Here is a 21,393-nt window from a genome sequence, read left to right on the forward strand (position 1 = left end):
TTAAACAAGAACAATGCCAGCACCCACGAAGGTGGACATGACCGTGACCATGCCAACAACGAGAGGAGCCAGGGACATGTTGGGGATGTTCAGGACACCAGCAGCCGAGGAAGAGGAAGAGGTTCCGGAGGAGCTACCGGAGCTGCCAGTGGCAGAACCGGAGCCGGGCTCGGCAGTGCCGGTCGAGGTGCTACCACCACCGCTCATGCTACCCTTGCCAGCGAAACCCTCACCCTTGCCAGCACCGTCCTTCATGAACTTCTTAGCACCCTCGGGGATGGCAGGCAGATCATCGCTGTCAACGTCCCAGTTGGGGGAATCCTTGGCGGGGCAAGGGTTGGCACCACCGGTCTTGTTGTAGCCACCGTCGCCCTTGGGGTTGCTGGTCTTCTCGAAGGCGGACTTCAGAGCATCGTAGTCAGCCAGAGTCTTAACCTTGTTGTCGTTGATCTCAACAAGACCGTATTTGCTGGGCTCCTGGGAGTACTCGTAGACCAGGCCACCAGAGTAGACGCCGGTCATATCGGTGCTGTACAGAGAGCTGACTTCCTGGAACTGACGCTTGTTGGTGTTGCAGCCGTACTCCGAAAGGAACAGGGGAAGACCGTAACCAGTGAAGTTCTCCACCTTCTTGTCCCAACCGGAAGTGGTGAAAGAGGAAGGATCACACCAGGAGTAGTCATTGAAAGCGAAGAAGTCACTGCGCTCGTCATCGGTACCACAGTTCATGAACTGGGCCATCTGGAGACGGTTGGTGTCGATGTCGGCCTGATCACATTGCACATCAATACCCGACTTCTCATACACCAACGGAGGGGGTCAACTTACAGCAGAGTATCCAACAGGAATTTCACGGTAGTTGCGGCTGCGAATGTACTGACGGAGGTCACGAGTGACCGCCTTAACGTAGGGGGCAGCCTTGGAGGAGGGGCCGTCATTGATGACCTCGTTACCGGAGAAGAAAGCCAGAGTGTTCTTGTAGCCGGCGAAGGCATCGACAGTAGCGAAGATGTACTGCAGATAGTTTTCATTGTAGGAGATCTTGGGGCTGGCACGGTTGAGAGAGTACTTGGGAGTGTTGACATCGAGCACCAGGTAGATGCCAGCATCCGCCAAGGCGTTCATACATTCGTCATGGTTCTTGGAGTTATCCACGGAGTAGACACGGATGGTGTTCAGACCGAGATCCTTGAACTTCTCGATGTCACGCTTGCAGCCGTCGACATCGGCGATGGGGTCGGCCAGGTTAGAGGAACCACCGGGCTGGTAGTCGACACCACGCATATAGAAACGCTCGTCGCCCTTGAAGAAGGCATTTCCCTTCACGGTGACAGCGGTCACATCATCACGCGCCTTGATGGACGGAGCGGCGAGGACGGCGGAGGCACCCAAGGTGAGGGTTGTCGCAATGGCAGAACCCTTCATGATGAAAATGAGACTGATTGATCTATCAAACGACTGGAATTGATTGCGACGGCCCGAAAAGAATGGCGAGATCCGTCTGAGGTATGTTTAATATAGGACCGAGATGACGCTCTTGCGGTCTAATGATTACAGAAAATAAGAATTGAAGAAGAAACGAAGTGGACGTGGGACGTCTGAACGAATGACTGGGGTGGTTGGGAAGAAGTACGAAAGAAAGAGGAAGGGATGCAGAAGCAGTCAGGAAGGGGGTGGTTGTGGCACGCCTTAAAGCCAACCAGCGTCGCAGGGTCTGCATCCCTGATTTTCGAGACAGCATTGGGGCAGCTGCCTGCATGGGGTATCACCAATTACCCGTATTTGGCTGCAGAGAAGGCCGCGTGGGACAAGAATAGCAATGGCAACGGTAAGTTACATACAGCTGTATACAACCCAAGCTGGATCAAGCGCCGCTAACGGCAGAAGCATTCGTCATCCACCCTGAAACCCTGGAGATTAATGCGCAGAGAGATCGCTGACTGGTCCAGAGAATGGAGGGGATCGGCCCAGGAACAAAGGAGGGTGTGTGTCGCTAACCTTGAAATTGCCCCAAATTTACCCCCCCATCGGTGGCTCTGAATGGCCATCCCTCTTCCACTCACGCTGAGGGACTTGGCCCAATTCAATCAATCATTAACGGCGAAGTGGACACACCGTGAAGGAAGTGAAGGCAGGATGAAAGATGGCTTGCCGTGGTGGGGAATGTTTGGTTTGGCCGGTGGGTCTGGACCCGTCGAATCCCTGAGACCCTGACCTCTTGGTTGGCTGATCCCTGTACCAACCCTGATTCCAGAGTACACAACAAACTGCATTGTGATCCATGATTTGTTTCCAGCGCTACACAAGGAAATTCAATAGTTACATTAATTCACTTTTTTTTCATTTTCAGTTGTTTTTTTTTTTCTGAAAAAGAATCAATCGCCAAATTCCTACAATTTTCGGTCTTCTGCCTATTGCTAAACTCTACCGCACGGGATGAGCGAGTCAATTCTCAAGTCTCAATAGGATAGACATTATCACCTTCCGTCCCAGGTGTGCGACCTTGAAGATCCCTTCAATCGACCCGACGATTGTCACGCCATGCTGACATGAACAAGGGAAGATAGGGGCTGGTCCCCTCTCCTCATACCCTTGGACGTTATATTAACTATATCCCATGTTGAATCAACCCATCCGTCAGCGCATTCCAACCTGCCACTCCCCTCAATGACAGACTATGGATGGCTTTGTCATGGCATATTTTGTGGCGTCAGATTACCGCACTTTCCCTTCCGACTATTATTAGCCGACAGCACATTGAGTTTGAGTTTGCGTGTGGTTTCAACTGAGACATGCCAGCACATTATACAGTGGACAGGCAGAAAAATTATCTGTAACCAGGCGATAATCATAAATACTATAGCAATCAAGCATTACAAGCCTGTGTACTCCGTAAACGAGCCCAAATTGCTTGATCAAAAGCAATGACCATGGTCCTAATGAATCGCCCACCGCATCCATCCAATAGATTGGTTGTTTCTGACCTCGCCAAAAATAGGTCCCGCCCATGGTCGATGGCCAGGGGACCGCCCGCTGTGGCGAATCCGGTTCCGTCGGCGTTTCTCGAGCCACTTTCCTCAATCACCAATGCGGAACTTTTACCCGACATTGAAGTCCACAAAACCGTCCCAGAGTTCCGGAGCATCAGGTATGTTTCACATTGCTCAATTTTTTTCAGATTTCACATTGTGATGAAGTAATGGGAACAAACAATACAAGTTTGGAGAGTACAGCGTACGGAGCATACATGTTTCCGCAAAAAGAAGATAAGCTGTTTGGCCCCCATGGAACCAATATATATAAACCAAGCCCCTGTCCTTCCACTAAACAGCTGGACTATCAAAACAAGCCTTGACTAGATACACAACCAGAGAGAAACAAGAAACAAGACGCTCCATCACATCGATGATCACAATAAATCCATTCCCCGTAGACAAGGTTGAGGGAAAGTGCTCATCCTGAATAATCTATCGTTTCCAACGAGAAACAAAACTTCGTGACCCTACCCTGGATCCAGAATCGTGGCTTGGAAATTTGCGCGACCGGAAGCGGAGTTCTAGATCCGTAGTGGGCGCTGGTCTGGACTTTGGCTCGGTGTGAGAATTATCGGCTGGGATTTTATTGAGAGAAGCAGGGATCATTGGGGTTTTGTTCTGATGATTTTCTATAATATCAATGCAAAATGAAGAGATGTTTTCAACAACTTCCGATATGGTGTAACGGCTAACATCGCCGCCTTTCATAAAATGAAAGCAAGTTCCGCGGCAGCTCGGGGTTCGATTCCCCGTATCGGAGTAAATTTCTTTTTCCCCAAGTATTATTTTGCAATCCTTTTGTTATCCATAATAGTATTTATATTCATTCCTCTTTTTACTTTAACACTCAATAATCTAACACTACTTCCAGGCCTTCTCCCCAACAGCAGAGAAGACTCATTCTTATAACTCGATTCAGATACGCGATAGAACCTCTATATATGCTGAGAACCAGCTCGAGTCTCCGCCCGGATGATCTTTTTCGTCTTGATATCTATTATACTACTTTTTTCTATACAATGTTCTTCCAAAACCCGAATGCTTAAGCGTTTGCGATATTTATTTTATTTATTTTCAGTCTTCATTTTCTCTACGACTTTCTATATATGCTCTATCCCCAGCCGTATTCATGTCGAAACCCTTCGCTCTCCAGATTGCGCTGATATATCATTCTCGACGTACCAAAAGACACAAACAAATCTGCATATCAAGCTCAACGGCCACCAACATGCTAGTGCTATATCCTCGTCACACAGGGATTTCATGAATAGCATCATCACTTCCTCGATACAAATATGGTTCACCTCGATCATCCACGATATACATACCCGCACAAACAGTCGAAATATACATAGATATCTATAAAACCAAACCACACAACCCACACATGTACATAATACAACCCCCAACCTTCCCCCATCTCAATCACTGACAATGAATACATAAATGAATTAATCAATCCTTCTTCTTCTCCAACCGATTCGTGCCATGCACCCAATCCAACAACCCCAAACTCCCGTAATTCAAGTTAAACTTCTCATGATGCAAATCATGCATTCTCGCCTTGCCGTGGAAGAAATCAAACCCGCTATGCACAGTGGCGGTCACAAACAACTCATACGCCAAGAATACCCAGAAGGTCAACACATGACTGCGCAGCAGCTGCGGCGGCAGGGAGATGGGCAGGGCGTTGGCGAAGATCTGTTCGAGGGGGTGAGCGAACTGGGCGGCGAGGGCGATGGGGGCGGTGAACTTGTGGTGCTGTTTGTGGATGCGGACGTAGAAGAAGGGCCGGTGGAGGAAGCGGTGGGCGTAGTAGAAGAGGGCTTCGCGGGCGAGGAGGCTGAGGATGAAGTCGCGGGCCAGAATAGGGAGGGAGGGGAAGGTGGGCGTGATGGTGTAGGAGGAGCTTTTGCTGAGCTTGAGTTGGACGAGGAGGAGGGTTGTGGTTAGGAGTTGGTTGCGGAGGACGATCTTGAAGCAGTAGAGGATTTCTTTCTTCGTGGGTTGTTTTGGGGCCGGTTGGATCTTGTGGCGTTCTGACCAGTTGGGGAAGAGGGCGGGCAGGGCCAGGTAGACTAGGGAGGGAAGCCAGAAGGTGAGGATTTGGATGAGCAGCGTCCCTGTGAATTCTATCGTTGAGGGCTTGTAGGTTGCCACGACGGTGGCCCAGAGGAGTTCTAGGTTTGGCATGGTGGGTTGGGCCGTTTTGTGATAGATCGAATTAGGCGGATAGTAGAGGGTGGTTTTTTGGTATACAGCATGGTTCTTGGGCTTTATAAAAGTGGCATTGGTGGTTATGTAACATCATATGGTTGAGGTGGAGTTGGTATGGGGAACCTCGGCATTTATATGGTTCGTATAAGTATATGTCCTGTCACCCCGCAAAAGGCGGGCAGCTGACAGCAAGTCACGGGCTAGGTCGAACCACTCTCTAGATACTTTGACTAATGGATACGTTAACGCTGGCCCAAGCGTCTCGCTAATAAAGCCATTATGGGCTTCCACGTTTTCTGGTCACAACTAGAGTTTCACAGAACTATAGAAAATGGAAGACGCAATGGCATTCCTGGCCAATCGATCAAGATATACTATCTACCTGGGTTGTCACTAGTTTCTATCATCCAACAGCTTCAGGATTTCGCTAAGTCCGACATAAGGAGTCGTATCCGTTCCAAAGAATTCAATTCGTGACTTTATGGAACTGAAATGCAGAAGAGTTGTGGGTCATACAGTCACACCTGAAGTCAAGACCAAGGTAGACACCTAGCTATTTATATCTGGGAAATGGACACGGGGAGGTTTATGACTTTTCCTGTTCAATTGGCCGTCTTGCACCGCTCGAAGGAGCTAATGATGTAGCCGGTAAGGAAGTGTAGACCCGCCACATCAAACTTAGAGAAGAAGTGGTTGAGCAGTACAATACGTCTATGCCGAAAGAATATCAAAAGGAAGGCTCATATGATTTACTTGGACTACTACTCTAAGTAGCTTAGGAAGAATCATCTTTTGACATCATCACACTATAAGAAGGCGTGCACTTAGAAAATTAAGAATATAAGCCCATGTGAATCAAAATCACCGATCTAGACACCACAATCGACGTACAAGAATGCTCAATCGATAATTCTTCAACCAGAAATGGATTATCGCCATTAACCGTCGCATCAATCAACGCACATCGTACAACAGCCTCCTAATTGCTGTACTCTGCATGCTGGAATGGATATCCGTAATTAGTAAACACGTCGCATTTATTAGATTTGGCTGGATTCTGAATCTGACTCGGAGGCATTCCGAGTAAGCACAAGCTTTCATCGTCAGTCTGATACTCGGGGATATGATATCCAGAGAGGCCAAAGATATCTAAAGTCGAAGAGTAGGCTGGGCCGCGGATTTTGAGAAGCTCGGGATCGGGGTTCGGGTTATGGGTACGGAAGAACGAGCTGAAGATATCATTGAGCATCTGGGAGTGACTGATGTCTCTAGGGCCATAATAGGGGTCAACATTCTGGGTCTTCGCGTTCAAGGTACCCCAGATAGGTAGGACATCAGCCGTATGACATGTCGCGTTATAGTTGTCATTGGGGGAGCAGACTTTCGGTACATCGGCAGTAGTTTGGACGTGTCCGTGCTGAATCTGGACGGTATAGAGCTGGGGAAGTGCGGTTCTGGCACCGTGGTGAAGCAGATAGGCCTGAGGACAGAACCATTTTGAGTGGGTAAGAGCATCGGCACCGGTATTTCGGAGGCTGTCTGGGTCGCTGTGATCGATAGGGAAAGCGCCTGACTTGATAAGAGATGTTGCTAGACTGGATGGATAAACAGCGTTGAAGAATACATCAAGGCCAATATTGGTACTGCCGATCAAAGGAATGTGAGGAACATAGCGATCCACGTAGAGGGCGGCTTCATCGGTCACTGTAGTGAGCATGATAGGGACAGCGTTGGGGAGACGATTGGTCGCAAGCAAGGTATGGAATTGGTCATCGATAATGCCCGAGCCACGGTCATCAACAATGGGCATGAATGGCGAGGAAGAAACCTGGAGCTTTTTGGTGTGTAGATAATCATTCCCTACTGCGTTTGCAATCTCATCCAACGCATGCGCGAGTTCGGTTGAATTATCGAGATACTTAGCTGCAGGGATAGAGCGAAGGCAGGACAGCATGACAGGCTCATCAGCGTCATCACACCCGACAGCCTTCGCAATCCTTGGGGTGATGATCTCTGTATAAACCTTTCTTGAATACCAGGGTACGTCCAGGGCAGCTGACTGCACAACTGCAGCGGAGAAGAGGCCACTGGCAGCACTTGAAGACAGCATCGCAATTACACTTTGGCCACCAGCAGACTGGCCAAATATAGTAACCCGTGAAGGATCCCCGCCAAATGTTGTTATATACTGCTGAACCCATTTTAGAGCCAAAATCTGGTCCTGAGTGCCGTAGCTTCCAGTAGTGAAGTTCTCTGTTGTAAGCCAGCCCAGGGCTCCGACGCGGTAATTGACAGTAACAACCACAATATCATTACGACTAGCGAAGTTACCACCGTCATAGTCAATCATAGCCGTAGTACCTTTAGTGAATCCACCGCCGTAGAAGTAAACCGCAACAGGTCTGGGTGCAACATTCTTATCAGGCTGGGATGGTAGCACGGGGGTATAGACGTTTAGGTAAAGGCAATCCTCGGAGATCAGACTGTTTTCAAGTGTTCCAAAACCTGACTGGGATTGAATACAGGAGGCTGGTAGTTTCGTTGCGTCGATCTCCTTCTGTCCAGTATATGGCTGTGGAGGTGCGAACCGCAACTCATTGACTGGGGGATCGGCAAAAGGTATTCCCAAGAACCTAAAGGATCGAGCGTCCCGATAACCAGTTATAGTATAGCCATCGACCGACATAGAAATCCGAGAAGACTTCACAGGTTCCCTGTGTTTGTCATTAGTCGGGGGAGCTCTGGAGGTACACAGTGTCGGGAGCTTTGCATCGCAAGGCAGCGGGATGGCAGCCTTATGTTCTTGAGAATATGCCATGCAGGATTGGCCAGATGTACCCGAGGAGCCTATCCAAAGTGCAGAGCCTGGCTGCAGATCCTGACTATGCACGAGATAGTCAAGTTCGTAGCCCAGTTCGGTGCGATTGAGCTCCGTTGTATCCTGGAAAGGATAGAGACTTTCTCCAATGGCACCGCATTTCGCGCGCGCCTCTGCACTGCTCAGGGGCTCATAGGCCAACAATGCCGCTGTCCCATTGTTCCAGGGGTCCAGGTAATTGTACTTTAAGGCCTGTAATGTGCCTAGTAAGTTGATTGTGGGAGGTGCCTTAGGAGTTTCGCTACGCGCAATAGCAAACAAACAAAACAACAAAGGAATAATAAGAGACAGAAAGTAAATCATCAGGGACGGTTGAAGATAATACGTCGATAGAGTCAATGAGAATCTATTAAGAGACTCAATGGTCTGCACTATAAGTGGTGAGTTCTAAGGGTTAGGGTAATCGCTTGGCACCCCTAGGCTCGAAGAGCTTAGCGATCATATTTGCTTAAAAATGCTAAGTATTTGATATTTTATGGAGTCCTTTAATATTATTCCAGGTTATTATCATCAGTATTGCCATTGACCCCTTCCCCACAAAGGCCCCTAGAGCACAAGTGGTAGGGTTATTATACAGAATGTATAGTAGAATTTTTATACATAAGAGTCTCAAGTCACACGGCATATAGTTAAGCTATGCTAGGACATAGGCAAAAAGAATACCAAGCGATTCAAAACAATACACCGCAACGGCATATAGTTAGCGGCATACACCTTTCCACCGAAACAATAGTATCTTGAACTCCGAAAATACAATCTAGGATTGACCAATTTTCACTGAACGTATTGGTTCAGAGACAACAAGAGAGGCAACTGATCAGGGCTGTCTAGTGAAAAAATATGACATCTCATCCGCTAGACTGGATTCTCTTCTCCTTTGGTGAGTTATCGCAGGTGTCATATCTACCAGGTGGCCCAGACCTACACACGCGCAGGAGGGCAGCCACCGGATCATGTTGAGATTTTCTTTGGGTTAGGTGGCTGATCTCCTTTAGCTGAGCTGGGGGTGATGAGGCTTGCAGGAGAAAGCAAAAAGTTGGCCAGCAAGAATTCGGGCAGAAGAATCTGAGTTGTCATGTTAGAATCTTAATGCATATCTATGCATTGCTCGGTGGAGTCGCATTCGGACCCGAGATCGGCCGTGGGCCAATTGCGGCCCGAGCCCTAGTCTCAGACTCTGACCAAGGGAAATTGTACATACTTGCATGAGGTTTCGTAGATCGAGCAATCAGAAGACATAGGGTTTACTGAAAAATACAAAACACACTCCTTAAACTAGTAAGGAAGGCACCTAATCTAGGGATGAGGCGATACAATGTATTTTACCACAAGACCAATATTACCCGCGAGTTACCTCTCCGTGGGCCCGAGAGCTACTAAGTAGCGCACTGAATAGTCTAAGATCTGCGTGCCTTACATAGTATCATATGCTTGCATCCATCTAGAGAGAAACTTTACCGAGGCATGGGAGTATTCCTCTACCCTACGGGACCACCTTTTCTCTCACTGCGATGTGTGAGTTTCTCTACTCGTGGCGATTTACTAAACAATTAATATGGTCAATTGATAGGGAGAGTACTAGGAAGTAGGGCTTGTTCTCTCACTGGCACTGTAAGAAATTCATATTCGAGCATATATTCAGTGAATATAGTGTAACGCAAAACAAACATGAAAGATATATTTACCCTATTGGTCACATCCCTTAGACGAAGTCCACCTCTCTTACCAGCACAAGAATAGGCAGCGCCGCAAGAGTGCTGAGTACCGGAAATACTGCGTCTCAATGTCAATATCGCCCACCACTCAAGCTTAATGATGACACTTACGCGCAGCAAACTGAAACCCATACAAGTAGCATTCACGGACAAGATGCTGCATGGGGGCTGGCAATGTACGGGCGAAATTGTCATCGTTAAGGATATTCCGGACAACCTAGTAACTCTTTAGAGTTCTGACATAGCTCAGAATTGAAGGAAACGTACCTCCGAGGTATTGGGTAGAGTCTGCAACTTCCAGTTCAATCTTGCCTTGAAATGTCCTTGTATCAAAGCGAAGCCTATGGCAGGGCCGAGAATTCTACCCAGTTGTTGGAATAAGTAGTACGTGCCTGTGCATTGTATTAGAGTATCTTCTGTTAGTTCTGCGGTCATGCCAATGAACTGAGTAGCAAGCAGCATTCCCGCTGTTAGACCTGAAGGGAACAGAAACACGATTTCCCAAATTTGGATGCCCTTCCGCCACCGCATGAAGACGAATAGATAAGTTAACACAAGTAGAACGATTGCGATAATTCCTAAGCGTTTATAACGGCGTGTCCTTAACCGAGGTGAGAACTGTAAGCTGGGGTGAGGGTCGAGGATTGATGAGGAGGCTCACCGTCTGACTATATGATTTGCTAGAAGCCCTCCGACGGGTAGGCCAACAAGCAACATGCCACCTGCTAGGAGAGTGGCTGCATCACTTCCAATATTAGTTCGCGTAAAGTACGGAACTACACTGGTGAGGAGCTAATCGTGAGTGTTATAGTCAGCCATAAGCAGATACGTTAGAGGAAATACAACTGCTCACCCCGGTTCGGCCAGCCAGAATCAAGAATTGTGAAAGACAGTATCCTCCAAACGCCCTTTTCATGGAGCCAAGAGGGAGTAATGGCTGGGACGCCCAACATGCCTCTACCCAAACAAAGGTTACTATCGAGAGAATAGACCCAGCCCCCGTTATGTACAACAGACGGGGTTGCTGGAATTGGCCTGGCTGAAGAGTCTGGATGAAGAGAATTAGTTGCACTATTGTGACTGCGAGACTAAGTATACCAGGCCAATCAATACGTTGGACTCCGGAAAGAAAACTATGGTCCATGCTCTGGGAGGACTTTGGTAAATCAGGAGGAATCTGGTATACGGCAATGGACGCGCAGAGTAGGATCAATGGCACGTTGCTATAGAAACACCTATATGATTGGACAACAGTTAGAACAAACAGTAATTTATGAATGATGCCTTGAGTTACTTAACCATCTCCATCCAATTGTCTTTGTGAAAAAAAACCCGACTGCAGCTCCTACGCTGCGCCCGATTGTATTGGCCACATCGGCATAACTTCGAAGCCAAGTAGCCTCATAGGATGGGATTAGCCCTTTCCAATATTAGCAGCAGGGCCTTCCAAGTTTGTGAAATCCGTACCGGTGACAGAAGCGGATGATGAGGAGATGATTCCCGCGCTGGTAAGTCCAACCAATACTCTTGCTGAGACTAGCTGAGGCATTGAAGCGCTAGCTCCGCTGCAACATATAAGAAAGTAAAGAAACGACAGTCAGCTGGTAAACATCTTTAGGGTAAATTGGTATCAGGAACTGAACAAACCACAAGATATTGCCAGCGGCGAAGAGGAAATATGTCCATAACAGCGTCGTCTTCTTTCCATAGAGGTCATTGAGTGCCCCAAACTAGTCCACGACGATCGTATTAATTCTGAACGAGAGCATAAAACGAATTGCTCAGAAGCTACTTACTGCAGGAGAGGAAATACAAGAACCTAGACTATACGACACAAGCAGCCATGCTCCTTTTGAAAGATCGTGAAAGTCCGAGCCAATAGAATTATAAACGGCAACAATCAACGTGTCTCCTGCGCTTGCCAGGAGAACACCTATGCAATTTGTCACTTGACGAGTCTTCATGGGGACGAGGAGCACACTTACCGATGTATATGCCGGCAACCACTAACAGCTGTAATGGGCTGAGTCTAGTGGCCTCAACTTTATCATCCAGGGATATGGAACTACCCCGTTGTTGAAGGGCCACTTCACCAGACATTTCACCTTGTCTCAGAGATTTACGATAGCAAGTTGGAGTGGTGTTATGGCATTTACCCAAACTATTTTCTGAGAGAGGGATGCTCTGGACGGGCTCGGACTGCCGCGGAATATGATTCAGATACTATGCCAGGAGATGGTTAAGAATGCCTTAAATTTTTAAATTACTGCGATGAACGAAGACAGCAAGCATATACGGAGTACTGCACAATTATTCTGCAGACCCGCGTTTAGTTGAAATCCTTACACCCCATACAATACTATCATTTCATTTGTGAGGGCAAACTAGTAGTGGAAGCTGCAGACACTCTGCAGTAGACTCTATTGAGACCATTTATTTTTATTTTCACTTTTTACTTTTTCTGAGTCATTTCCCTATCTCTTCTTTTGCTGATTATTCCCGATATGAACCAGGAGTGCTGTAAGTGAATATCCACAGCACAACGCAAGGGGTTGCTTTTGAGATGCGCCCCGAGGTACTCCGGAGTATGCACCATATTGTCTTTCTTTCTTACTTTTTTTTTTTTTTTTTTTTTTCCAATGATGATCATCCCATCATTCTATGCGCAAATTAAATATTGATATGATCAAAAAGCAACCCATTGCTATTGAGATGTGTCATATGCACTGTGCACTATGTGACAATGATCGGCGCCAGCTCCCGATATCGTCTCTCCACCCGTAAATTAGACGCAGATATCATCACACTAGGATGAAAGATAACGAAGACTCCAACTGCTATAGCCATCATTACTGCGTCCAATATGATGAAATATTTTTCATGTGTAATGAGATATCCTGTCCATCCTTGTGACAGCTCAGCCAGCCGGTATATACTTCGAACACAGATACACAAAACACTAAGAACCATACCAGCAAACAGAAACAAAACGCCCCTTGGAATGGTACCCTGCTGGGGATAGACGGCTCTAAAGACACAGTCTACCATACAGACAGCAAAGGCCAATGTCGAGGCCAACTGAAATGCAATACCGGCGATCATAATGTGTGTCCCATCGGCCATATCACGGTGAGCACTGAGTGCGGCGGAAGCAAGACCGCCCCCAACAGCTTGGACTGCAAGGGAAACGAGGTCACAGGCACTGAAAAACCAGAAGTAGCAACCTGACCGGAAGTAGGAGGATTTCTGCCCGAAGAGTCGGATGATATACCCCAGGAGCAGGTAAATGCCGGCTGAGAAAAATGTTGGTGCTGGACGTTGGTTAGTTCCGCTACTGGTTTGAACTCCGTAGCATTGTCCTGACCTATGATCAAGGTAGAGAGCTGCATGAGAAATGCAGACTTGCTGTATGGGCATTTCGCCGACCATATTCTAGCCGACCATCCTAGGACCTCCACTATATCGGAATATGTAGATTAGCGCGCAAGACACTCTATATTCAAACTGGGTTCAAGAGATCGGGTGAGAATGGGCTTGCGCACCTAAGCAGCCAATAACGAAGGCCATACACCACCAGGTCTGTCTTCGAACACATTGGACAATGTGCAAGATCATCAAGATACTGAAGAGGGTCGAAAAGAATACTGCCGCGGCCAACGAAGGCTGGTATCCATATAGGTTTGGTACGCCGTCAATGACTGGATGACAAGCCAAGGGCTGGCCATGCCAGGAGTTTGGCATGCTTATGGGGTCAAAGAAAATGTTTGTTAGAGTCCGAATTTGATCCCAAAGAGAATATCAATGGTATGAGTAGTGCTTCATCCTTGGGATTGCGGCCAGGCGCATATATAGAATTCACCGGCATTCCGAGATCGCTACCAGAAATATTCTATGACGGAAACGGAGACGCGTACTGATCTTCTAAGATATGGATTTGTCAAATTGCTCATGGCCATTATCACGACCAGTGATAGTAAATGCCACGGCATAACAGAGTGGGACCACCAATAGATCATATTTTATAGAAGATCAAGGTACTCCGGAGAAGTTCGTCTACCCCCAAACGCCACTTATCAGTAGTTTGTATTATGTGGATCCAAAACAAAAGCGTGAATATGTTGTTTCTCCTATTGGCCTATGGACGAAGCATATTAGCATTCAATGCAGGTGAGCTCTGATAGATCACAAAAGCGCACTAAGCGCCCAGAAAAAGGCTCTTTGCAGAGAGAAAACAGGCTTCCTTCATTCCATTTCAACAGTTGCATGACCTCGGAGGCCCCTGATCATAGGTCGGTGCTGATACTCCAAGTTTATCTCAGTGATTGCACACTCATCTTTGCCGGAGCAAACATCTGTCAAGACATCGTATTCACTATGGCAAGTATTTCCCAATCAATACTCCTGACCTTCGCTAACACAGGCTGTTTTCTAAAGTCCGCTTTGATTGGGGTTTCCATTTCTTTTCAGACACTCGCTTTTGCATTCTTGATACCCTCAGCTTTTGCTCTTAGGGTAAGTTGCTTGGTGATATAAGGCCGTATAATGCTTTTCAAGGTCGGCATATCTAACATCTAGAAGACAGTTCAATCAAAATGGGCCACAGTTGTGGAAGCCTTAGCGGTCCTTGTAGCTCTTGTTGGACTCTGGATCTATGGTGGGAGTGGATATCACACGTATAGGATCCCCCAGATCGGATTGACCATTCTTTTGTTCATGCGACAATTACTGGGATTATATATTCATCGAAAGCAGAAAGTCCACTCCGAACGTGTCGCGGAATACTTGGGACATGCTTACAGTATTGCAACCATGGCTCTGTTTTTCCTTGGTTGGTACCACATCACAGCTGGGTCCGTGGAATCCGTTGGGATTCGCGAGAATTACTATAATACCCTCTCACATGCAGTTCTCCTGCTGCTCGCAATGAGCGAAGGAATCTTACTGCTCTCCTCCGCTGTTGGGCTGTGGCCCCGTCAGACTAATCGGACACCCGACTATTATGATGCTGTATTACTTCTTATGTGCAGCCTGGTAATGGTTGTGGTCTTGATTGTTGGGTACCACTCAGATGAGGACTGGCACTTTTTTCTAACACGATTGGAGCATTCATCGTATACCATAATGGTGCTTTGTGGGTCACTAACCAGCATCATGCTCAGCACAAGGAAGGGACATCAGAACAAAAGAAATATTCTCCCGGCACTTACCTCTGTGATTCTCGGGCTACTGTTCACATCGCATCAACAAGAGGCCATGCTGGTCAAGAAAGTCCATGAAGCCCTCGGGTATACTATGATGACTGCGGCGGCTTTCAGGATTATCGAAATCTTGGTTGTACCCCATTGGCCGGTCAATGTTTCAACAGACGCCTATAGTATTCTGCGTTATGTGACTTCACTGGTATTGTATCATCCTGGCTTAGGTCTTTGAATATGTCTCTGACAGCTTCTAGTTGGTGGTGATTCTCAGCTTCGTGTCATTTGGATCGTCGAGGGATTTGTGTCAAGCAATCGAAGAAACTGGATTCATGGCTGCCCCATACGTGGCCATTCTATACACATGTGGCCTTATCTACTTCTCCTGTGAGACTATCTGTTCGCGCATTTCTATTACACGTAATGCTGACAGCGGTAGTTCTTGCCAACCTCATCCATCGCATCAAGGATCATTTGTATCCTGATGAAAGCGATGAAAAATACGAATATTCATCTTTGCCAGGAATGCAATCGGACAGACTTGGATATAATCAGAACTTGGACTGAGACTGTTGACTGTGCTGAAAATGCGTTTCTCACAAATGGCAAGCACTCCAACTCGTCTTGAGGTCCATATTTGTGGGCAACAGGATTCAAAGACATTCCTAGCTAGACTCTGGTGTTTCATACGTTGACCCTTTGACAAGGGAAGGAAAAATGAGAGAGAGAACGTTGTAGGTCGGGAAAGAAAGGTATGAGAGAGGGGGAAAACATAGCTAGAATAGCTTGTGTTCTATCCGGGAGTAGTTGGCACATGCCCTGTAGAGGAATGCATTATGCATGTGCTAAATGTCCCAAATATGAACTACTATCATGGTTGGCATGGATCGTATCGCGACATTGCCGATCAGGCCATTCCATAATTATTTTGGAAATAAGGTACATAGAAGCGACTATCGCCTAAATGACCTTTGGCATCGAGGAACCCTGCATGCAGGAGACATTTGCACACTGTTTGTAAATATTGACGGCCCTGGCCGCGTTGCCTGGTCGTTGAGGGTGTTTGTTGGGAATTGAATTAGCCATTTACGGGATTATGGATACCTCACATCGCTAGGAAGATGCTAGCTAAGACTTAAATTGGGCTTTTCCAGCTGTGTGGCATGCTTGGACCTCACTCCCTTCACCTGCACCTGCTCTTCTTCTGCTCATTTACCAGGCCATTGTCCCCCGCCTTCTTATCTTACCAGGACGCCATACATAACCGATGGAAAGACTATACAACTCGGCCTGCAAGGCTTTCATTTCGCAGCATCCAACCTTGCATAAAGAATGCCTGGCCGGAACCCGAATAAACACCTTCGATGGCATCTCTCTCTCGGGGATTCTGCTGTTCGGCGCGGCCCTGAACCGCGTCATGCTTGATTCCCGCGTACTTCACTCTTTATACGGTCCGATGTATGGGACGCTCACCACTCGGGAACAGCAAAGATTCTGCTTCCACCATGTGAACGTAGTACTGAAAGGTATACTGCTGGCCTGCGTATCGTCCTCCATCGTACAGGTCACGATAGGCGGCAAGGAATGGACTGATCGATACTACGACGCCTGGCCCGTGACTCTGTGGGAGACATCCACCTTCGCCGGCTACATCGTGGTTGCAGTCAGTCTCCTGGACCTGATCTACGACACGAGTCTACGGCTCATCTACGTGGTGCACCACATGGGCGTGCTGCTTGCAGTGCAGGGCCTCGTTTTCCTCATTGTGAACGCACCAGTAGACAGGGCACGAGAATTGCGGTATCTGGGGACGATGTCCGAAATCGGCATCTTCTGGGGTAAGTCAACAACTGCCAATTTACTTTTGTATCACGGGCCGTGCGGTTAACACACACTGGTAGTTCTGTTCTCGGGGATGCCCGGGTTCACCTCGCATCTGACGCTTATACTCAGACGGTGCTTTGCGCATGGCGATGTTAAGATGCGGAACCTGTATTATTATGCGTTCTGGGTGAATGTCTCGGTAACAGTCCTTGAGGTCGGATCGATCTTTTATCTCACTTTTGCGAATCGGAACAGACTACCTGTTGCTGCTTCAATCGGTATTTGTGTGCTGCAGTCTTTGTTCACATACACTAAGGCGAATAAGTGCCAGCGTATCTATGCTGTGTATGAAGAACAGGTGGCAGTGCTTAACAAGATTCGACTATGATTACGGTTGATTAGCGTCTTTTTGTACGAATGTGTTACATACAACGTCGCTTAATAGGTCCCTTAGACATCTTAGAAGACCAGGGGCTATTTTAGGGGGTATCATCCATGGATAATCTGGGGGATGAAGAAATTAATCCAACTTGTATATGTAGCTAAATACCAAAATACTTTCGGCTGATTGACATATGTCTTTCACATAGTACAAAAAGGGATCGAGCTTTCTATTGTATCCAGCCTCCCACTTAGTTATTCTATCCTTTCGTATCTATAGTCCATCTGGAACACGTAGTACTACCAACACCCTATGAATAGCTCAAACCAATCCTGTTTACGAACTGAATCACGGAGTTCGTACTACACAAAAAGTTTTGACCCTTCGCAACTCGCCCTCAGCCTATCGTGGCTACTGCTTCGCCAACTTTCGCTTCGGCCCGGACAGGTATGATCTGACGAAAAACCGAAGAAAGAGAAATGTCAACGGTATAAGATAGAGTGTGGTCAAGAGCAATGCAAACACTTGCCCGCTGTTGTCCAAGCATGGAACCAGGTGGGAATTATCTTGGGGAAGGGATATGTTCGTCCGACTCTCATTCCCATGGTTTTCTTCGCGTTTGTTATCTATCGAAGCTAATGGGGGCCAGATAGACGCATCGTACGAAATAAAGATGTAGGACCATGCGAAAATCGATCCGAGGATGAACTGGGCGATTTGCATCCCAGTAAGGATACGTTTGAGAAAGCCCGGTACTGCAATCTTGAGGGTGGCAAGGGTGTAGTAGAAGTACTGGTTTTGAGCAGATGTTAGCGAATTCTTGAGAGTATAGCCTGGGGTTGCTTGTCGCTTACCATGATTGTGTGGATCACCGAGTTCAAGAGAAGGCCGACAAGACCCGGTGGAGACGCGTATCTCACACCTGCCCATGTGCATAACATGACACCTGCATGGTGATAAGTTTGCAGGAAAGAGCTCTTCTTTCCCTTCAGAAGAAGAAGTATTGTATCGACAACCTCGTAGAATTTGGACATGTAGAACATCCACATGTAGTAGTCAATACCGCGATCCCATAAGGAATCAAACTGCAATATTTCATGATGGGGAATGTTAAAACTGTGGTCATTTACATCCAGCTGAGAACGTGGTTCTTCTGATATCCTTCGCTGGATGAAATAACTCAATTCTTCCTTCCTGTCGAATTTGCAAAGTACGTGTATAGCAGATGCGAGAGGTTGGCTATGTCGTTGATTCATTAGGGTCGATTTGATGGTTTGATAAGTGCCCAGGGCCATCCATGCAGAGAAGAGCACCAGACCCACGTTATGGACGAGCACAAACTGAGAAAATAGAGGACTACGGCTTAGGGGCCATGGACGATTTTGTCGCTTTCGGTTGATATGATTGAAGGTACAGACAATTAATGCGTAGAGGGTGGCGATAAGCAGAGGTAGTCTAACATCGAGGGTGCGATAGAACAGAGCCGGGCTTATGTTGATTGGCCTATCCCAAGACAGCTGGGATCGCGATGTGGGACTGCTAGGTAGGGGATGAGAATCGGAGGGAAGTCTGAAAATGTGAGGATCCGGTAGTCCAAAGTACATGGGAAACATTGAATCCCCCATGTCGAAGAGAAGGTGGGTAAGAAATGAAAATTGCCGTGAGCCCTAGAGGACAAAAGAATACAACTGCAGTTGGGCACCTTGAGAGCTTGGGAATGGGAAAGTTCACTAGTATAGCACGAACTTGGTCCCATGACAATCGCCAATCCGCAGATGCTCAATATAAGTCATTCGACATAGCACTTGTCAATGACCGAAGGGTATGTCGGTAAAGTGTACGCAGTGGAACTCGAGACAACAAAGTGCCGATCTTTCCTACCTGAGATTGTATGATAATATTTGGTCGTAGCTTAAAAATGCAACCCTGTATGGAACGCGTAGACAGCAGGGATCTTTTCCAAAGAGGAATACCAAGCATATGTGATCAGTTCGAGTTGTGGGCTGGCTTTGACCTACCTGTACCAAATCCGGCCGAGTTCGGGGTGGGTTATCAGGAAACCTCCTGCGTTAAAAAAGTCTAAAAGTATTGATTTGACTTCGAATCAATAACACTGAGGTTGATCTGGCGTCTAAGGTGGATCACTGTACCTGGCAAGAGAGGAGCATGTTTGGGCGTCCGTGTGTGATACCTCCGAAAGTTGTCCATACTTGAAGTACCACGGAGCAACTAGCGGATTTTGCATGCAAGAGAACGAGCCTCTCTTCACAATCTCAGACAGGTCACAAGAAAGGTATTCATCCATATCTCCCCCATCGTAGTATCCGCTGGGATACATCCCCACAAAATAATTTGCGCGACAGCAATGTTGTTGCTCCAAGCGTCTGGCTAATACTGCTATCACAGCACTTCTAGGTTTTCTGGACGCAGTGGGAAATTCAAAAGAGCAATATGGAAAATGAAAGGGGCAAGGTCATTCCTTGTAAACTGATCGAGATAATTACGCTCCTTACCCGGGTTGAAACAATAGCACCGCAAAAGAGGAAGCTGCGACCTCAACCTTGAGGCTCGTAGTCAAAATGGCTATGGCAAGTTAGCACCTTCCTTGGAGAACTCTTTCCGCAGGTTAATCGCCTTGGTTGTACTGTATTCACTCCCAGAGTCTCTCACGAACCACTCGCAGCATTATCTTCCAACTCTCCCCGATCATCTCTAAATTTCAGATGAAGTAGCACCATACTCTTCATCTGTTAAGGTAAGCCAGATGCTTCCTATGACAGATAGACGGGGATCTAACTGATTCAGATGCACTACATTCAATACAGCATCGGCTGTCTTCTTTCCCTGCTTCTGACCGGAGCCAAAGGGCACGAAGACAAACTCTTCACAAGAGGCCCAGCATTCGCCGCTTATCCCTACCCGACATTCTTCATTGAATGCCCAGAAATCGGCGCTTCAGGCTCGCGCATGGATATCGCACACACCTACGACGGTAGCGGATATTTCCCAGAGTTGAGATGGCCCATCACCACGGCAGATACTCAGGAATACGTTCTGGTGTGCGAAGACCCCGACGAACCTCTGACCGCACCAGTTATCCACGGACTCTACTATGGAATCCCACCGGTGTTCATCGGTCTGCATCGTTCCGACTTCGTTGAAGGGGACTCCAGGAATGATCCTTATCGTCTCCGCGGTGGGTTCAAATATGGAGCAAACAGCGGAGGAGGGGTCTACCTGGCGCCGCAACCAGCTCGAGGCCAGGGCCCTCATCGATATTTCTTCGAGCTCATCGCGCTTAATCATACCATCGACCAAAGCAAACTCAGCCCTATGGCGACTTTCGATGAGATTGCCCGTCAGATGGAAGGCAAAATTATCGGATGGGGTGAGTGGTATGGAGTTGTCGAGAGAACTTGACAGGGAATGTATGAATAGCAGATGTTGGCGTAACGCTTTATGATGTGCTCGTGCAGTATGCACTACTCAATGGGAAGTCAATGTATGTATTAAGTAGCGCCAATTAGTGATTCCTGTTGACAATTTTAAAACAATTGCGAAGTCGTCAGACCTTGTAAATACAACGTGTGTATACTTAAGTTGAACGTCGTCGTCACGTATCATACAAGGGATTTCTTCCTGATATTAGAATCTCATTAGACCCACAGGAAGACTCTGTTTTGATAAGATAAACCTGTAGCTGAAATATATGCCAGAAGGAGGCCATGTTATCTATCCCGCAAAATGGTTGGCGGAGAGTGATCAGAAAGGTATACAATGATAGACCCCCTCAGGGTGAAGATATTAGTCGGTATCATTTTAACTATGTACCTGTTAGAGAAATGGTATTCCTTCGGATGTGACATCACTTCATTTAAGGGTAGTTAGTATGCCCGACTAACTTTACTTGCGAGGTAACAAAGGACAGGGCAACAGGGCACAGCAATAGTTCTTTGATGACATGGGATTTCATCGCCTCGCCTCACTACTCCAACATTCGAGCGAAAGTCGATGAAGGTAGAAAATGTATAAATATGTCCAGTATCTCTATTTGTTAGCTTCCACTGAACCGGAAAACAACAAAACTACAGAATCTTTTTATCACCCAAATGAAGGCCTCTTACACCCTCTGTCTTTTTTGCTTTCA

The 21,393-nt window shown here is 47.2% G+C and overlaps 12 protein-coding genes and 1 non-coding gene across 13 annotated transcripts; 6 read left to right on the forward strand and 7 right to left on the reverse strand.

The window, feature by feature from the left end:
- On the reverse strand, positions 1 to 1,425 carry gel1 (1,3-beta-glucanosyltransferase gel1; the record flags this gene model as incomplete). The annotated part of the gene is made up of 2 exons (XM_032085617.1): positions 1 to 768; positions 829 to 1,425. 2 exons carry the CDS (start codon positions 1,423 to 1,425, stop codon positions 1 to 3), a joined length of 1,365 nt encoding a protein of 454 aa, XP_031934994.1.
- Positions 1,426 to 1,650: 225 nt separating this feature from the next.
- BDV37DRAFT_289210 (uncharacterized protein) lies at positions 1,651 to 1,940 on the forward strand (the record flags this gene model as incomplete). Its single annotated transcript, XM_032088411.1, has 2 exons — positions 1,651 to 1,828; positions 1,888 to 1,940. The coding sequence occupies 2 exons, from the start codon at positions 1,651 to 1,653 to the stop codon at positions 1,938 to 1,940; spliced, it is 231 nt and encodes a 76-aa protein (XP_031934995.1).
- Positions 1,941 to 2,333: 393 nt separating this feature from the next.
- Positions 2,334 to 2,881, reverse strand: BDV37DRAFT_265143 (uncharacterized protein). Its single transcript, XM_032083743.1, has one exon. It carries the CDS (start codon positions 2,850 to 2,852, stop codon positions 2,691 to 2,693), a length of 162 nt encoding a protein of 53 aa, XP_031934996.1. The 5' UTR covers positions 2,853 to 2,881; the 3' UTR covers positions 2,334 to 2,690.
- An 824-nt stretch (positions 2,882 to 3,705) lies between these two features.
- BDV37DRAFT_t239 lies at positions 3,706 to 3,795 on the forward strand. Its single transcript has one exon. It is a non-coding gene; the product is annotated as a tRNA-Glu (tRNA).
- Positions 3,796 to 3,824: 29 nt separating this feature from the next.
- Positions 3,825 to 4,445, forward strand: BDV37DRAFT_50254 (uncharacterized protein). Its single transcript, XM_032090778.1, has one exon. It carries the CDS (start codon positions 4,008 to 4,010, stop codon positions 4,398 to 4,400), a length of 393 nt encoding a protein of 130 aa, XP_031934997.1. The 5' UTR covers positions 3,825 to 4,007; the 3' UTR covers positions 4,401 to 4,445.
- BDV37DRAFT_265145 (sterol desaturase family protein) lies at positions 3,825 to 5,333 on the reverse strand. The gene has a single exon (XM_032083744.1). It carries the CDS (start codon positions 5,226 to 5,228, stop codon positions 4,491 to 4,493), a length of 738 nt encoding a protein of 245 aa, XP_031934998.1. The 5' UTR covers positions 5,229 to 5,333; the 3' UTR covers positions 3,825 to 4,490.
- An 898-nt stretch (positions 5,334 to 6,231) lies between these two features.
- Positions 6,232 to 8,433, reverse strand: BDV37DRAFT_276731 (Carboxylesterase family-domain-containing protein; the record flags this gene model as incomplete). Its single annotated transcript, XM_032085618.1, has 3 exons — positions 6,232 to 6,252; positions 6,283 to 7,086; positions 7,117 to 8,433. The coding sequence occupies 3 exons, from the start codon at positions 8,431 to 8,433 to the stop codon at positions 6,232 to 6,234; spliced, it is 2,142 nt and encodes a 713-aa protein (XP_031934999.1).
- Positions 8,434 to 9,832: 1,399 nt separating this feature from the next.
- BDV37DRAFT_276732 (MFS general substrate transporter) lies at positions 9,833 to 11,809 on the reverse strand (the record flags this gene model as incomplete). The annotated part of the gene is made up of 9 exons (XM_032085619.1): positions 9,833 to 9,903; positions 9,957 to 10,062; positions 10,113 to 10,446; positions 10,507 to 10,637; positions 10,699 to 11,080; positions 11,145 to 11,265; positions 11,313 to 11,410; positions 11,493 to 11,575; positions 11,642 to 11,809. The coding sequence occupies 9 exons, from the start codon at positions 11,807 to 11,809 to the stop codon at positions 9,833 to 9,835; spliced, it is 1,494 nt and encodes a 497-aa protein (XP_031935000.1).
- A 769-nt stretch (positions 11,810 to 12,578) lies between these two features.
- BDV37DRAFT_291728 (RTA1 domain-containing protein) lies at positions 12,579 to 13,586 on the reverse strand (the record flags this gene model as incomplete). The annotated part of the gene is made up of 3 exons (XM_032089015.1): positions 12,579 to 13,138; positions 13,210 to 13,302; positions 13,388 to 13,586. 3 exons carry the CDS (start codon positions 13,584 to 13,586, stop codon positions 12,579 to 12,581), a joined length of 852 nt encoding a protein of 283 aa, XP_031935001.1.
- Positions 13,587 to 14,654: 1,068 nt separating this feature from the next.
- On the forward strand, positions 14,655 to 15,607 carry BDV37DRAFT_289213 (uncharacterized protein; the record flags this gene model as incomplete). Its single annotated transcript, XM_032088412.1, has 3 exons — positions 14,655 to 15,245; positions 15,298 to 15,427; positions 15,480 to 15,607. 3 exons carry the CDS (start codon positions 14,655 to 14,657, stop codon positions 15,605 to 15,607), a joined length of 849 nt encoding a protein of 282 aa, XP_031935002.1.
- An 850-nt stretch (positions 15,608 to 16,457) lies between these two features.
- On the forward strand, positions 16,458 to 17,252 carry BDV37DRAFT_276736 (uncharacterized protein; the record flags this gene model as incomplete). The annotated part of the gene is made up of 2 exons (XM_032085620.1): positions 16,458 to 16,878; positions 16,942 to 17,252. The coding sequence occupies 2 exons, from the start codon at positions 16,458 to 16,460 to the stop codon at positions 17,250 to 17,252; spliced, it is 732 nt and encodes a 243-aa protein (XP_031935003.1).
- A 405-nt stretch (positions 17,253 to 17,657) lies between these two features.
- BDV37DRAFT_276737 (elongation of very long chain fatty acids protein) lies at positions 17,658 to 18,871 on the reverse strand (the record flags this gene model as incomplete). The annotated part of the gene is made up of 2 exons (XM_032085621.1): positions 17,658 to 18,038; positions 18,101 to 18,871. The coding sequence occupies 2 exons, from the start codon at positions 18,869 to 18,871 to the stop codon at positions 17,658 to 17,660; spliced, it is 1,152 nt and encodes a 383-aa protein (XP_031935004.1).
- Positions 18,872 to 20,051: 1,180 nt separating this feature from the next.
- On the forward strand, positions 20,052 to 20,850 carry BDV37DRAFT_291735 (YbhB/YbcL family Raf kinase inhibitor-like protein; the record flags this gene model as incomplete). Its single annotated transcript, XM_032089016.1, has 2 exons — positions 20,052 to 20,634; positions 20,774 to 20,850. The coding sequence occupies 2 exons, from the start codon at positions 20,052 to 20,054 to the stop codon at positions 20,848 to 20,850; spliced, it is 660 nt and encodes a 219-aa protein (XP_031935005.1).
- Between the last annotated feature and the right edge of the window lie 543 nt (positions 20,851 to 21,393).

This window comes from Aspergillus pseudonomiae, assembly GCF_009193645.1.
Source record: "Aspergillus pseudonomiae strain CBS 119388 unplaced genomic scaffold BDV37scaffold_146, whole genome shotgun sequence".
In the NCBI taxonomy this organism is placed as follows: Eukaryota; Fungi; Ascomycota; class Eurotiomycetes; order Eurotiales; family Aspergillaceae; genus Aspergillus; species Aspergillus pseudonomiae.

Excerpts from the sequence above, each read along its gene's own strand:
- BDV37DRAFT_265143 (XM_032083743.1), bottom strand. The coding sequence starts at position 2,852 with ATGATTATCGCCTGGTTACAGATAATTTTTCTGCCTGTCCACTGTATA.
- BDV37DRAFT_50254 (XM_032090778.1), top strand. The coding sequence starts at position 4,008 with ATGATCTTTTTCGTCTTGATATCTATTATACTACTTTTTTCTATACAA.
- BDV37DRAFT_265145 (XM_032083744.1), bottom strand. The coding sequence starts at position 5,228 with ATGCCAAACCTAGAACTCCTCTGGGCCACCGTCGTGGCAACCTACAAG.